We start from the raw sequence: 17,060 nt of genomic DNA on the forward strand, positions 1-17,060 counted from the left end.
CAAATCTGAGGAATTGTCTCAGATTGAGGTGTCACTAGAGGAGGTTTTGGAACAAATTGATAAATTTAACAGTAACAAGTCACCAGGACCAGATGGCATTCACCCAAGAGTTCTGAAAGAACTCAAATGTGAAACTGCGGCGCTATTAACTGTGGTTTGTAAACTGTCCTTTAAATCTGCTTCCATACCTAATGACTGGAAGATAGTTAACATGATGCCAATATTTAAAAAGGACTCTAGAGGTGATCCTGGCAATTACATACTGGTAAATTTAACGTCGGCACCGGGCAAATTAGTTGAAACTATAGTAAAGAATAAAATTGTCAGACACATAAATAAATATAACTTGTTGGGAGAAAGTCATCGTTGTTTCTGTAAAGGGAAATAATGCCTTACTAATCTACTAGAGTTCTTTGAGGGGGTCAACAAACATGTGGATAATGGGAATCCAGTGGATACAGTATACTTAGATTTTCAGAAAGCCTTTCACAAAGTCCCTCACCAAAGGCTCTTAAGTAAAGTAAGTTGTCACGGGATAAGAGGAAAGGTCTTATTGTGGATTGATAACTGGTTAAAAGACAAGAAAGAAAGGGTAGGAATAAATGGGAGGTTTTCAAGAGTGGAGAGAGGTAACTAGTGGGGTCCTCCAAGGGTCTGTCTTTGGACCAATCCTATTCAATTTATTTATAAATAATCTAGAGAAAGGGGTAAACAGTGAGGTGACAAAATTTGCAGATGATACCAAACTGCTCAAGATAGTTAAGACCAAAGAAGACTATGAAAAGCTTCAAAAAGGTCTAAGCAATTGGGCAACAAAATGGCCAATGAAATTTAATGTTGATTAATGTAAAGTAATGCACATTAGAAAAAATAATCCCAACTATACGTACAATATGATGGGGACTAATTTAACTACAACTACTCAAGAGAGAGATCTTGGAGTCATTGTGGATAGTTCTCTGAAGACATCCACACAGGCTGTGTCCAGACTCGAGGGTTTTTTCCAAAAAAGTAGCCTTTTTTCGAAAAAACTTCTGCATCTAGACTACAGCCGCGTTCTTTCGAAATTAAGTCGAAAGAACGCGGCTTTTCTTTCGACGGCGGAAAACCTAATTTCACGAGGAAGAACACCTTTTTTCGAAAGTGCTCTTTCGAAAAAAGGCGTTCTTGAATGAAACAGGGCTTTTTCGAAAGAGAGCGTCCAGACTGCCTGGGTGCTCTCTTTTGAAAAAGCGGCTTGCTTTTTCGAAAGTACTGCTTGCAGTCTAGACGCTCTTTTTTGAAAGATGCTTTTTCGAAAGAGGCTTGCAGTCTAGACGTAGTCTTGACAGTGCAGCGGCAGTCAAGAACGCAAATAGAATGTTAGGAATCATTTAAAAAGGGACAGAAAATAAAACAGAGAATATCTTATTACCTCTATATAGAACGATGGTACACTCACATCTTTGACAGATTTGGTCACCTCATCTCAAAAAAAGATATATTGGCATTGGAAAAGGTTCAGAAAAGGGCAACAAAAATGATTAGGGGTTTGGAATGGGTTCCATATGAAGAGCAATTAAAAAGAGTTGAACTTTTCAGCTTAGAAAAGAGGAGACTAAAGAAGGATATAATAGACATCTTAAAATCATGACTGGTGTGGAAAAAGTGAATAAGGAAAAAATATTTACTTGTTCCCACAATATAAGAACTAGGGGTCACCAAATGAAATTAATATGCAGCAGGTTTAAAACAAACAAAAGGATGTTTGTCTTCACTCAGTGCACAGTCAACCTGTGGAACTCCTTGCCAGAGGATGTTGTGAAGACCAGGACTTTAACAGGGTTCAAAAAAGAACTAGATAAATTCATGGAGCTTAGATCCATCAATGGCCAGGATGTGTAGGGATGTGACCCTTGCCTCTGTTTGTCTAGAAATGTGTGACAGGAGAGGGATCACTTGGTGATAATCTGTTTTGTTCCCTCTCTCTGGGCATCTGGTTTTGGCCACTGTCAGAAGACAGGATACTGGGCTAGATGGACCTTTGGTCTGACATAGTATGGCCAGTCTTATGTTCCTATTTTCTTATACCATCATTCCTTATTGCTACATCAATTTAGTATCAAGAAGAGACAACAGCTCCCTATTTCCTTTGTAAAATGGTAAGCGCTACTGCTATAAGTACCTTGATACATTTTGTCCACTTAACATATGTCTCTGTTTTTGTCTCTCTAGGAAGTTACGAAGAGATTATCCCTCTAAAATCTTAATGAACTTGAGCACAGCTCTGCTATTCCTCAATCTGGTCTTTCTGCTTGATAGCTGGATTGCATCATTCAACATACAAGGCCTCTGCATAGCCGTTGCTGCCCTTTTGCACTTTTTCCTTCTGGCCACTTTTACGTGGATGGGGCTGGAAGCAATCCACATGTACATTGCTCTAGTAAAAGTGTTCAACACCTACATACGGCGATACATACTGAAATTTTGCATTATTGGCTGGGGTATGTGTGAGAACATGTATTTCATAGATAGTATATAATTTAAATTATGATGTACTATTATGTGTTCTAGCAGTGCTAAAGGCCCCAAGTGAGGTTATAAACCCATTGAGCTAGGCACTTGATAAACATGAGAGTTGAGTTAACTGATATTTTGACAATGCTGAAAAATGCAGAGAGGAAAAATTGTTTAAGCCAAAAGGAAATGATTTTTTCAAACTTTCTTTATGTTTTGTACTCTTTTTTTGTTTTGTTTTAGTAAACTTCACTAAATTGTTAAATGAAATGTCAAAAGGGATCTGATTTACTGAGCTGCTGTCTAATGCCTCAACCACAAGTAAAATTTATTACTGAAAAATAACTAGGATTCATGAAAGAAGGCTTTCCTTCATTTTTTGTATAGCAGGACCCTTTGGCTTTTGCCAGACATGCTGCCTGAATATATACAGAGTACCACAAAAAGCATTATCTTCCTGAACAGAGTGCTGATCATAGTCAGTTCCTGCATGGCAGGTTCCAGGTAGTAGTAATAACCCTCCTGCCTTGCACCCTTGCTGGGAGTCTCAGCCGAAAGGACAGGGATTGACTGGTCAATGAAATTGACCCTTAGGAGTAGTTTCTCCAGTAAGGAGATGAGACATTTAAACAGTGTGGTGTGAGAGACTTACACTAAGGGTACATCTACACTGCAACACTATTTCAAAATAAGTAGTAGTATTCCAAAATAACTTATTCTGCATCAACACAGTGGGCAATTATTTCAAAATATTGTCAAAATACTGTCAAGCTCGAGAACTTCTTACTCCGACTCCTGTGACCCTCATTGTATGAGGAGTAGGGGAAGTCAGAGGAAGAGTGCTCTATTTCAAAATAAGTGCTGTGTAGACACTCCCTATTTCAAAATAAGCTATTTCAAAATAAGATACGCAATTGATGTAACTCAATTTGCGTAGCTTATTTCGAGTTAAGCCCTGCAATGTAGACGCACTCTAAGGCTTCTTGGGCTGTATCTCTGTGGACAGAGGGCTTCACTACAGCTTTTAGTCCAGCACCTTTCTCAAGCACAATGCTCACTTTATATTATCTAGAAAAAAAGTATATAGAATTTATATTAATGTAATCTAGATTGAGAACATAGAGTTCTGTAAAAATATGATGCACAGCTTTGCATTGTAGCTGAAGGAATAAAAGATATACCAGATCTTTTCCTATGCTTGGATAAATGGCCTGGGAGCCAGGAACAGTGGTTTGAGGTTTAAATCTCAGGTCTCCGTGTACTTCTTAGGCAAGTCATTTAACCAACATCATCAAATATGAGTGCCCACAATTAGGCACCTAAATCCATATTTGGACACCTAAATAAGTGGCCTGATTTGGATGCTAAATACTCCTGAAAAATCACTGCTATCAGATAATTAGAGCCTCAACCTTTCTGTGCTTCCAGAAACATTTTAAAACCCAGGAATCTAATTATGGTATGTCTCTAAATAAAAGAGGACTAGTTTTTAAAGGTATTGTGCACTTGTAGCTCCTACTGATTTCAACAGAACTTGTTAGTGCTCAGCACCTCTTAAAATCAGACTGCTTTTATTTACATACCTATACATAGATTTGTGAGCCTGTTAAGTAATCAGGATTGAACACTTTTTCTTTACTTTCCCCATGTGTAATAATAAAATATATCTCTTAATTTGTTAATGCCTGCAAAGCAACTTTAAGATTCTTAGATGGAGTTTTGACATGTATGAGAAATCATTCATGATTTTATAGACCTCTGTCATATCCCCTCTTAGGGTATGACTACACTACAGTGCTATTTCAAATTAAAGTTAATTTGAAAAAGTTAATTTGAATTAACCAAACTCAAAATAACGCATCTATACACAAAAACTATTTCGAAATAGCATTTTGCTATTTTGAAATAGCACGTCCACACTGAGTGGACCCTGAACCGAAGTTAAGGTTGGCCGGAACCAGTGCCAGCAGGGCATCAGGTTAGGACTTCGTGTGTGGGGCTGCTGCCTGAGGCTAACTGAGCTCCATGCTTAAAGGAACCCTACCCCAGACAGACAATACTCAGGGTTCCCTGCTTGCTTGTTTCACGCTTCTTTTCCATGTGGTGGTATGACATGGACAGACTTGGAGTTATATTTGTTAGTCTTTAAGGTGCTGCCAGACTATCTGTTGTATGCTAAAGCAAGCATTTTTAGCTTTTTTGCTCATCAGTAATTCAGCTTTGTCTAGAAGTTTCAGATGCTTTGGGTTTTGAAAACAAAAATACAATAGCTTTCTTTCATATACAGGTTTACCTGCTCTAGTGGTAGCAATTGTATTAGCAAGCACAAATTCAAATGCAAGTCGTATCTATGGCAAAGAAATATATGGCAGAGATGCTAAAGGGCAAGGAGGAGATGATTTGTAAGTAATTTTTAAAAAATCTTTTATGGTTCTGTGTATGCATCTTGCAAAAGATTTGGGAGTGACTAAACTGGCACTCATTAATGTTCTCATAAAGTTTGTAGGTAAAGAACAAGAACAGGGTGTGATTATAATCTTCTAAATTGTTTGCTTCTGAAGTCTCATAAAAGCTATGAGAAAAACAGAAGAAATTGTACATTACCAAAAGCTATATAAAATGTCCCTAGGCTGCTGAAAGTGTCACTTGTAACTTTCCTGTTTCACACAAAAAATGTGGTGTTTTGTTTTGTCTGTTTGATGGATGGGCGCAGGCAGGAAGAGGCTGCTTAACAATAATGTTTTCTTTGTAAATGAAACAGCCGTTTCACAATGTAAGCTACCTAGTATGTATGTCTTCTACATTTTTATATACACATTCCAATTAATCTCAAAGAAGCTAATTTTCTCAGTATATCTTCCAATATTATCAGTGTCTTGCTGGATTAAACAACACACTGAAAAAAGCGCCATTGTATCTTCTTCTTTAAATTTCATGTTAAACCTTCTATTTCACTCAGACAGCCATTTACAGCTAAAGGAATGAATGACATAGGCACAACTGATCCCTGGCCCACTGTGTGTGATTATGGTTGTCTAGTGGCTAGCCCCAGATACCACTTAGCATGCTACTTTCTTAAGCTTTAGTAGTGGAGAACTGAGTTTGTGATACTCATGGTGCCGGTTTCAGTACCATCTGAGAGTTGTGGGCATGTGTATGCTCCCGGTTAGTTACATGAATAAGCAATTTTCTATCTTGAGCCCAAAACAACTTTTAGATTATGATGTAGCACTGCATGGTGGAACTGTAGTTCCCACAGGCTACATCTATATGGTAAATATGAATTTTATATTCAGTAGGTGCACCCAAAAGTATCTGGCAAGATATGAGTATGTAGTTACTCAAAGATGTCCTGGAGGACCATCCCCCTGCTTATAGAAATTAAATGGATGGTCAAAGGTTATGGTTGATTCACAAGGGAATGGAGACAAATGTAGATTAGTTTTACCTGTAATGATTTAAATAACTAAAAGGGTAAATAGTTTCTAGTATCTAAGAATGATTTCTTTTTTTTTTCTTAAAAACAGCTGCTGGATAAAGGATAAAGTTGTCTTTTATGTGACTTGTGCTGGTTACTTTGGAATTATGTTTCTTATGAACATAGCCATGTTTGTGGTGGTGATGGTGCAGATCTGCGGGAGGAATGGGAAAAGAAGCAATCGGACCTTGCGGGAAGAAGTCCTGAGAAATCTTCGTAGCGTGATCAGCCTCACCTTCCTGTTGGGCATGACATGGGGTTTTGCCTTTTTTGCTTGGGGCCCCTTATATCTTCCTTTCATGTACCTCTTTGCATTATTCAATTCATTGCAAGGTAAGATGAATTCAATTTCATTAAACAAAGTAAGGATTCAGCTGATGTTATGGGAGGAAGAGCTTCTAGTGATTTGACCAGGGAACTCGGAATCAAAATTCTTAGGATCTGACTTTGGTATTAATTTACAGTGTAAAAATGAAACACTTCTCTCTTTGCCTCTCTTCCTATCTATAAAACAAGAAGACCTATCTCATGTGTTAAGACCTATCTCAATAATTAAGACTTAAGTAATTAATGCTTGCAAATCGATCAGCCCTGCTTTTGCTATTGTTGACATTTGAAAGAAACATCAGTGATTACAGCAGTCTGTTAGGTCAGTTTCCTTTATTGAAGGGCTAGGGATTTTATATGTCCTTCAGTTGTGGAAAATGCTATAAACTGTAATCTAGTTATTGTACATCAGACATTATAGAACTATGCTACTGCTATTTAAAATAATTTCAAATTCAAGCATTTGTGCACACATCATCCAACATAATAGAAAACATATCATCCCACCAACAAATTCTAAATATAGATGTAGAAATAGATCTTTCCAAAGGTATGCAAAATATATTTCCTTCATGGAAAAACACTTGATATTTGTTCTGTGTGGATTTAATACCTTTGCTACAGATAAAGCAAGTGTACCTCTATAAGGGTATGTCTACACTAGTTCAAACTAGGGTGGCTAATGTAGGCATTCGAACTTGCAAATGAAGCCCAGGATTTAAATATCCTGGGCTTCATTTGCATGTTCCCGGGCGGGCACCATTTTTAAATCCCCTTAGTTCAAACTGACTGCCCGCGGCTACACACGGCAGTCAGAAGTTAATCCAAACTAAATCTTTAATCCAAAATTAAGGAGATCTTTAATCTAAAGTTAATCCAAACTAAATCCCTGAGGTGTAACAGTTAATCTGAACTAAAGATTTAGTTCAGATTAACTTCTGACTGCCGCGTGTTGCCGCGGGTAGTCAGTTCGAACTAAGGGGATTTAAAAATGGCACCCGCCCGGGAACATGCAAATGAAGCCTGGGATATTTAAATCCCAGGCTTCATTTGCAAGTTCAAATGCCTACATTAGCCACCCTAGTTCGAAATAGGGTTCTAGTGTAGACATACCCTAAGAGGTACTTGATTGGAAAGAGCATAATATTGGTGAAATGTGAGTCAAAATGTCCAAAAGATGTTTGGATCTAGGGTTTTAAATATTTTTGCCTTCCAAGGAAATATTTGGAGTTTTAAATATTTTTTCTCCCCAGATTCTGATATGATTTATTTCTAATTAAGGAGACGTGGGGGACTAGCACTGGCAGCAGGGATCAGACCAGCCCAGTGAGAGCAGAAAGTGGTTCCATCCTTTTCCCCAGACTCCCTCCCCTGAGTGGTCTGACCCTTGCTGCCACTACTCCACACTCCCTGATGGCCACCTGGCTTCCATGGGGACCTGCTAAGCACGGGGCCTGGGGTGTTGGCTCTTCCCAGGAAAGACTCTCCTCTGCTTTGTTAAGCAGCCCTTTATATATGGTCCTTGATAGCCAGGAGTGGCTGATCCAGCAAGACTTCTCCTTATTGGTGAGTTCAGTAAGCCCTTTCCTGATTAGTGGGATCAGTGCAGCCTCCCTGATGGTGCTTTTAAGCCTTTCTTTTCCCTGTGCAGAGCAGCCACCCACCATAGGTATACTTTAAAAGCAGTTATGTCAAAAGAACAAAAAAAAAAACCAGGAAGGGGGACTCAAAGAATGAAAGCAGATAGCAAATAAAACATGAGTTTATAATGCAGTATGGTGGCAGAAGACATCAACGCTTTAACTCTGAGACTGTCTATCAGCAGTATCACAATCCTGTATAGGATATCAGCCCATCTGGAACTAGAATATTGTATTTCTGGGTATCTCCAGGCTAGAAAGATTTGATGAAGCTGAGACAATTCAGAGAAGATTAACATTGAGGCTTGAGACATGTATCTAGGAGTAAAGGGATAAAACTGAGCAATGGAAAATATAGGATATAGACCAGAAAATATTTCCTAGTAATAAGATGGACTAGACTGTGGGATATTCTCCCCAGGGATCTGGTGTAAGCCCCGTTGTTGGAAACATTTATAACATACAGGACAAACCATTAAAATACACTGAGAAGCACTTCCTATAGATGGAGTAGGGGATGCCCATTAACTTCAATGTGCTATCGTCAAAGAGTATATTCAGGCTCCAGTTCAACAATGCACTTACATCCAAGCTTAACTTACTGTATGTAAGGAATCCTGTTGATTTCAGTGATGCTACTTATGTGCTTAAAGTGAAGAAAATGCTTTAAGTAATAGAAAAGGGAAACCCATGTATAAAGTGGTGTATTTGCATTTATGCAATGACACAGTAACATACTTTATGTACTAAGGGGTTGCACACTTCATGGATCTTACTCACATGCTAGCAATTCCTTAACCCTGCCACTTCTTCCCCTAAGTTCCCTGAGTTACATCCTCCCATTCCCCTCCATTCCAGAGACTGCTTGCAGCTTCACCAGTCTCTTCCTGCCAGGGGTGGGGATTCTGTATGCCACCTTTCCCCATGCCTTAGTACCAGGGTCTCCAATTCTCCCACATACATCAGGACTTTTTATGCCCCCTTTTTTACCATATTAGGGTTCCCCATTCTTTCTCCCCATGTGCACACTTCTGCCTAATGCACACACACCCTCATACACCCCTAGTTATTTCTCTTTTTCTATCTGGTCAATAAGTCATGCAGAGAGTGAACATGTCAAACTGTTGTGAAGAGAAGCAGAAATGAGATGGGGTATTGTTACACTGGAAGGAGTTAATGGGTGCCCTCAACCAGTTATTTGAGCTATAGACAATTGCAAATATGTTTGCAACTGTGGCTGTGCTAATCAAATTCTGAGGTTTTCTGTATTGCCCTTGCATGCATGCATGTGCACATACCTGCAGAAAATCAGAAAACTGAAAAGGGAAAAATAGGGCATCTCTCCACTGATGCCTAAAATTTTCCTTTGTGCAGTGTAGCTGTATCAGTCCCAGGGTATTTGAGAGATAAAAGTCAGGCAATTGTCTTTCTCACGAGCAGAAATTGATCCAATATAAGATACCTTCTCCTACCTTGTCTCTAGAGCCTTCATTTTGGAATTGATCAGATTCAGCATCCAAAAGTTACTGTTTTACATAAAGCAAGACAATTAGAAATACCATCATTTCATTTGTAAGGCCTTTACAAGCTCAGTAATTAGGATTTTAATTGTTTTCTGTACTTTCTGAATTTTAGTTCCCACAATTTTTGTCATCTATCAAATAATTTACAAACAACATTTTTCATTATTCAACCAAGATAGCAAAGCAAGAAGGTTTCAGTCCTCACTGACCTTAGTTTGGGCAAGGCAGAGATCCAGGTCCATACCCAATTGTACATGCCAAAGTGTACCAATGCCTAAGTACTGAGATCTTTGCTAGCAGTGATTATTTTTATGATTCAGAAGGCTGTTTTACAAGCCCCACGCTGTCTTGTTCCACCTTCTTAAACTCAGTAGGCATGAGCATACCAAGTGAAGTATGATTAGGATAAGTTAGAACCACCAGAGAATGCTAGTTAAGCATTTAGGCCCACAATAGACCTCACTTAAGTTATTTTTCAGATGTAATCATTTAGGAATCTGGCATTCAAATTTTGCCCTTGGGTTCAGCTTAGACTCTGCCTCAGTTAATGGGAATGAAGCTAGCACATGCCAAGTCAGAGAGAAATGGAAGATTCCACAACTAACGCTTATCCATGAAGGGCCAGGATAATGTTATAATTCCTATTTCTGCTTTCAAAATTAGCACTGGAGTATGTCTCTGGAACTATTACAGTTGTACCGTTAAACCCAAATTACGAGCTTCTTAGCAACACTAGTAACACAGGACTGTATTCCAAAAAATGGAAACTGTAGTTCTGCACACACACAAAAATTCTACTTACAAATGTGTGCACCTTCATTTGTGGGCACATTTACACCAATTGTATGCACAAACCAGGTAACAGCCTGCAGAAATGGCTAGCTAGGCACCTACATAGTAGTTTACAAATGTGTTTTCCTCATTTACATACTCGTTTTCTGTAAATATTTGTGCAAATATTGATTTTTGTTAGTGCAGAGATTTCCAGTCTCCAGTATTTAAAACACTGGCCCTGTGGATCAGGGAGTAACAAGTGGGGTTCCGCTGAGGTCTGTTTTGGGAATGGTTCTGTTCAATATTTTCATCAACAATTTAGATGATGGCATAGAAAGTAGGATTATTAAATTTGCAGATGATACCAAGCTGGAAGGAGTTGCAGGTACTTTGGAGGGTAGGGTTAAAATTCAAAATGATCCAGACACACTAGAAAAATGGTCTGAAGTAAATAGGATGAATTTTAATAAGGACAAATGCAAAGTACTCCACTTAGGAAGGAACAATCCGTTTCACACATACAGAATGGGACGTGATTATCTAGGAAGGAGTACTGCTGAAAGGGATTTAGGGGTCATAGTGGAACACAAGCAAAACATTAGTCAACAGTGTGATGCAGTTGCAAAAAAAGCAAACATGATTCTGGGATGCATTAACAGGGGTGTTGTGAGCAAGACATGAGAAGTCATTCTTCCACTCTACTCTGCATTGATTAGGCCTCAGTTGGAGTATTGTGTCCAGTTCTGGGCACCACATTTCAAGAAAGATGTGGTGAAACTAGAGAAGGTTCAGAGAAGAGCAACAAAAATGATTAAAGGTCTAGAAAACATGACCTATGAGGGAAGACTGAAAGAACTGGGCTTGTTTAGTTTAGAAAGGAGAAGACTGAAAGGGGGCATAATAGCAGTTTTCAAGTATCTAAAAGGGTGTTACAAGGAGGACAGATAAAATTTGTTCTACTTGGCCTCTGAAGATAGGACAAGAAGCAATGGGCTTAAATTGCAGCAAGGAAGGTTCAGGTTAGATGTTAGGAAAAACTTCCTGACTGTCAGGGTGGTTAAACACTGGAATAAATTGCCTAGGGAGGTAGTGGAATCTCCAACACAGGAGATACAGGCAGTCCCCGAGTTACGCGGATCCGACTTATGTCGGATCCGCAGTTACGAACGGGGCACTTCCTCTCCCTGGTCTCGAGCAGACCAGGGAGAGGAAGCAAAGCGGCGGGGGAACGCGCGGCCAGCTGACAGCCCAGACGCGTCTGGGCTGTCAGCTGGCCGCGCGTTCTGCCGCTCTGCTCTGCTCTGCTCTGCTCCGCTCCGCTCTGCTCTGCTCCCCCTCCCCCTGGTCTGCAGACCAGGGGGAGGGGGAGCAGAGCGGAGCACGCGGCCAGCTGACAGCCCAGATGCGTCTGGGCTGTCAGCTGGCCGCGCGTTCTGCCGCTCTGCTGTGCTCCGCTCTGCTCCCCCTCCCCCTGATCTGCAGGGGGGGGGGAGCAGAGCGGAGCACGCGGCCAGCTGACAGCCCAGATGCGTCTGGGCTGTCAGCTGGCCGCGCGTTCTGCCGCTCTGCTCTGCTCCGCTCTGCTCCCCCTCCCCCTGGTCTGCAAACCATGGGGGGGGGAGCAGAGCGGAGCACGCGGCCAGCTGACAGCCCAGACGCGTCTGGGCTGTCAGCTGGCCGCGCGTTCCGCCGCTCTGCTCTACTCTGCTCCCCCTCCCCCTGGTCTGCAGACCTGGGGGACGGGGAGCAGAGCAGAGCAAAGCCGTGGAGCCCGAGGGCAGCAGGATAGCCACGGCGCGTCTGGGCTGTCCCGCTGCCCGCGTGTTCCGCCGCTTTGCTCCGGACGCCTGTGGTACAGCAGCTGGGGCGCTGCCGGTTGGTCCCGTAGCGCCGCTCTGGGTGCCACTGGACCAACCCAGCAGCACCCCAGCTGCTCTGCCTCAGGTGTCCCCTAGTCAGCAGCTGCTGAAAATGACCAGTGGCTGACTACAGGAAGCCCCTGCCCCGGGCTTCCTGGAATCAGCCGCTGATCAGTTTCAGCAGCAGCTGACTTGGGGATGCCTGGGGTTCTTAAGTTGAATCTGTATGTAAGTCAGAACTGGCGTCCAGATTCAGCCACTGTTGAAACTGATCAGTTTCAGCAGCGGCTGAATCTGGACGCCAGTTCCGACTTACATACAGATTCAACTTAAGAACAAACCTACAGTCCCTATCTTGTACGTAACCCGGGGACTGCCTGTATTTAAGAGTGGGTTGGATAGACATCTATCAGAGATGATCTAGATTGTGCTTGGTCCTGCTGTGAGGGCAGGGGACTGGACTTTATGATCTCTCGAGGTCCCTTCCAGTTCTAGTATTCTATGGTTCTATGATTCTATGATCTGGAACACTAGGAGTTAAACAAGAAAAATATTCCTCAGAGTAGAATATTGGCCATACTTGGCTTTAGAGGGTTCTTGATCTTGCAGTGTTTATGAGCACAAAATGTTGATTCAAGTCAATGATAGTCATGGCTGTGCAACATCTAGAGCATGGGTAAGCACTCAATGATTCAAGCACCTTATACATTACAGTGATGCATTTTGATAAGAAGTACCAGTTCATAGTGGTTTTCAGAGTATTTACAATATTTTTCCCTTAAAATACGATATTACTTAAGATTTTATACAAATACACTTCTGAAGTATCAATTTGTTTTCATTGTTCCCAGGTTTATTTATATTTATATTCCACTGTGCTATGAAAGAAAATGTGCAGAAACAATGGAGGCGACATCTCTGCTGCGGCAGATTCCGATTGGCAGACAACTCAGGTAAAAAAAAGTCATGGTTCCATTTTGAGTTGCAAAGTAAACTAGAAAAAGCCAGGTCTACCCTTAGAGTTTTTGTATTTAACGCAATTTAAGCCACAGATGTGGAAAAAGTAAGGAACATGATTATTAACAGCTCATGACTGTAATAATGATTGCCTAGGGACTTTTGAGAGAGCTCTCCATAAAAAAGTATCCAGTCCTCACTTTAAGATTTCCATTGAAGCCATCTGGTAAATTTTGTAATGCTGTAAGAATAGCTTTGGAAGTTCCTTTTGTTTGACAGCAACAGCGATTCAGTGTTTAAATAAGGATTCAAGGGGTCAAATCCTTGCTTCTTTTCCTCTATGTATGATGGGCTTGTGCCAGTCAGCCTGTAGACTAGCGGACCAATGTGGAAAAGATCATGGAGTTACTTCATGAGTGACCTAAGGTGAACTGCTGAGGCAGATACCTTTGAACCCTTCCTCCTTCTGGGTGTTCTGTGTGCATCTAAGCTTTTCCCACAGTGTTCTAGACATAGAAAGAACAGTAGCCAAAAGAAATTTACCAAGGGCAGAAGGCAGGCAGCATCAGCATACCCAGAAATTGAAGTATCTTCCTGCAAATAGGATCTCAAAGTGGCAGGGAATGTGAAGTCCCCATGTGGGAACATGCTGCTACTGCTACTCCCCATAGCAAACAACTATTGCTCTGGGCCTTCTGCAGGCACAAAAGCCACTTCTAAATGTGTTGATAATATTGGCCCAACTCCTGGGCTGGTGTAAATCTGTCACTCCGCTGAAGTCACATTAATATGTGATATTTTAATATCCTCTCAAAATATTATTTTTCCATTTAAACCATAATTCCACTGTCTGCTGCAACTCACTTCAAATCTTTAGATCAATGTGGATCCATATAATACTTACTCACAAACCAGGGATCAGAGCCTGAATTGGTGTAAATTGGCATTTTGTGTGACTGCATAGCTACAGGCAGCTGAAAGAGTAAAACCATTTTGTCCTAATTACTTTAAGCCAGCAGGTGAGGAATTCTCACTGTGAGCTGTGATGCATCTTGTCATTTGATATTAAGAAATCCTAATTCATGAAATCTGACAAGCACAAGCTAAGAAAGATACATTAATTCTTGTCAGGCATCCAGATTATTTCATGCGTTCAGTTTCCAACATGTATGCTGTAACTCATGAACTGTCAACTGCAGATGAATCAAATTACTTCCAGATTTTCATTGTTCTTGGAGGGATTTAGGGGAGGATAACAATAAAAGTTTGAAGCATTCAAACTCTTAAGTGATAGTACTTTATGTGATATAATTACTTCTTATACTTACCAATTCCCACTGCTGGCTGGTTTAGCAGGGAGGGTCAACCTGACCTCATTAGCAACTAGAAGAGTAGAGTATAAATCAAATAGGATTTTAAAACATACTCAGATTAGAATGAATCTTAAAATATAATCTGATAAAAAAATCTTCATATTGTCTTGGTTAACACAAAAATAGTAAAATTCATCCTCCTGCAACGAGTCAAGATAAAATCCCACTGCTTACATAAAATCCTGCTGTTTGGGCCCCTCTGAATGTGGATTAATTTTCTTCCAGAAAAATAAATTAGAATACAGGTTGAACCTCTCTAATTCAGAAACATCCATTTCTGGAATGATTTTAGTTAGCTGGATTCCACTTTTCATGGGTGTGGCCAAGTTTCCTGTGGTCACATAAAGTGTGTTTATAGCCACCGGTCCTAGCTCTCAGTGTTCTGTGCTATTATATAGCTTTAATTTACCTCTAAATGTCTTCTATCAGCCCAGTAAGCAGGGGAAGTGTTGGTAATGTTGCTAATATTGATCTCCCATGGTCCAGAAAATACCTTGTTTGGAACCGGTCAGGTCCCAAGGGTGCCAAACTAGAGAGGTTCAACCTGTAGTAAGAACAACAAAGGAAACTGAAAAGAAATTAGCTATTAGCTATTAAATTTACTCCTGCATGTACTAATTTTGAAACATACATTATGAGGTTTGGAGTGTCAATATTCTAACAACATTTAAGTATAAAGTAACTTTTTGTCCTACTATGGGGAAGGAGGACTGAGGGAATGATTGTTTGTTTCAGTTGTGAGAAAAGCTTAGTTTGATATAGATGCAGATTAGATCATGTAAAGTTATTCCATTGATATTTATATTAGTATTAGTATTAATTATATCAATGTGTTAGGAGCGGTACACATATATAAGAAGCCAGGGTCCAAATTAAGCAGTACAAAGCAGCCTTAGATTTAACAGATCCAGAACCCCTTATGATTCCTCTTTAGGAATCCACAGTAAGTAGCCACAGTAAGAACTCTCACGTATCCCGTCTCTTAGATTCCTCAGCCAGACCCCTTGCTGCTGGAATGTCTCCTTTGGGCTTTATGTAACCAGGTGTAAATTTGAATTCAGCCATCCAGTTCCAGAATTGCAAGAGTGCAAAGATAGCTAAAAGTCCCTTGGTTCTTCCTGCTCCATTCTTGTACTCTTGATTGGCCTGCCCCGCATTCCTTGCCCTACAGAATTCAGATTTTAATATTTTAAATTATGGAGGCTGTTAGTTTTTTATGCTTTCTCATCATAAAAAAGAAGAGTAGAGATCTGATTCTTCATTCCTTGTGCACCCAAAACTGGCACTGTGAGCCCTGAATTCCTTAGGCCAGGTCTACACTAATGGGGAAGGTCAAATCAAGATACACAACTCAATGATGTACCTTGTTTTGAGTTTTCCCACCATCCCCACAGTGGGAAGCCAATGAGAGCAAATGCTCCTGTCGGCTTCCTTTACTCCTCGCAGAAGCAGGCATACTGGATGTCGATGGGGGCACCCTCTGAGTTTGATTTATCATGTCTTAACTAGACTCACTAAATCAAATTCCAGAAGACTGATTGCAGCAGAGTTAATCTTCCGTTTAGTGAAGACCTGGTCTTACTGGGGTTTATGGGCAGTACCAGAATACAAACAAATTAATACTGGTTATTGATTTTATAAGAAGACATTCGTTAATGCCATTTTGATTGCCCTAGCAACAGAGGCATCAATTCTGTGTGTGCTTCAGGGCTGGAGTACCCAAGGAAAAAAATAGTTGATGCTCAGCATCTACCAGCAGCCCTCCCATGAGTTCCTCCCTCTCTTTCTAGCACCTCCCTCCCACTAGCAGGCCCTACTGATCAACTCCTCCACCTCTCTCCCAGTGCTTCTCACCTGCAGTATTCTGCTGTTCAGCAGCATGGAGGAGGCACTGTGGGAGGAGCCAAGAAGGCAGAGCGCGCTCAGAGGAGGGTGTGAAAATATCAACTACTGTTCTTTAATGTCATCCTTTATAATAAAATAAGCATCTTGAAATAGTTCTACTTTCTAAAGAACAAACAAATGCTAGCAGACAAGAACCAGAGCAGATCACTTTATAAAAACTGCTTCTGATGTTTGGAAATTAAATAATTGAGAGGAGCAGGAGTTTAGTGCTGATAGAAATGAATGGTTTAAGAGATGCCTATTCGTTTTCAGACTGGAGCAAGACAGCAACTAATATTATAAAGAAAAGCTCAGACAATCTTGGGAAATCCTTGTCCTCCAGTTCTATTGGTTCCAACTCAACCTACTTGACATCCAAATCTAAATCCACTTCAAATACATACTTCAAAAGAAACAGCCATACAGGTGGGTCATTTCTAGAACACTTAAAAGATTTTTGTGTTATGATGCTTCAAATTGTGAATGTTTATCTTGGCACAACAGGCGTGCCAGTGACTTGCATTACCTTCATGTTTCAAATACATTGCTGAGTTGAGGTGAAATGAGCATTTAAAAAAATGTTAGGTTAGTAAGGTCTGTCATGAAGTGATATACACCAACCGAGGTAAATATCTAATCTGTGACTTTTATTGTGATATACAAAGTATATTTAATAAAAATAGTACTTAGCTCTTATATAGCCTGTTTTACAGAAACTGAAGCACAGAGAGGTGATGCAGAGTTCAAGA

The 17,060-nt window shown here is 40.5% G+C and overlaps 1 protein-coding gene across 8 annotated transcripts in view; it reads left to right on the forward strand.

Annotated features, from left to right (window-relative positions):
* The window catches only part of ADGRG6 (adhesion G protein-coupled receptor G6), a 164,767-nt gene that overhangs the window by 136,325 nt on the left and 11,382 nt on the right, over nucleotides 1–17,060 (forward strand). For all 8 annotated transcript variants that reach the window (XM_075924316.2, XM_075924318.2, XM_075924317.2 and 5 more), the window contains 5 exons: nucleotides 2,215–2,483; nucleotides 4,784–4,898; nucleotides 6,024–6,307; nucleotides 12,949–13,050; nucleotides 16,585–16,737. In XM_075924316.2, coding sequence (XP_075780431.1) covers nucleotides 2,215–2,483; nucleotides 4,784–4,898; nucleotides 6,024–6,307; nucleotides 12,949–13,050; nucleotides 16,585–16,737 — 923 coding nt within the window. The remainder of the gene's footprint in view (nucleotides 1–2,214; nucleotides 2,484–4,783; nucleotides 4,899–6,023; nucleotides 6,308–12,948; nucleotides 13,051–16,584; nucleotides 16,738–17,060) is intronic.

This window comes from Pelodiscus sinensis, chromosome 3 (assembly GCF_052426305.1).
Source record: "Pelodiscus sinensis isolate ZL-2025 chromosome 3, ASM5242630v1, whole genome shotgun sequence".
NCBI lineage: Eukaryota > Metazoa > Chordata > Testudines > Trionychidae > Pelodiscus > Pelodiscus sinensis.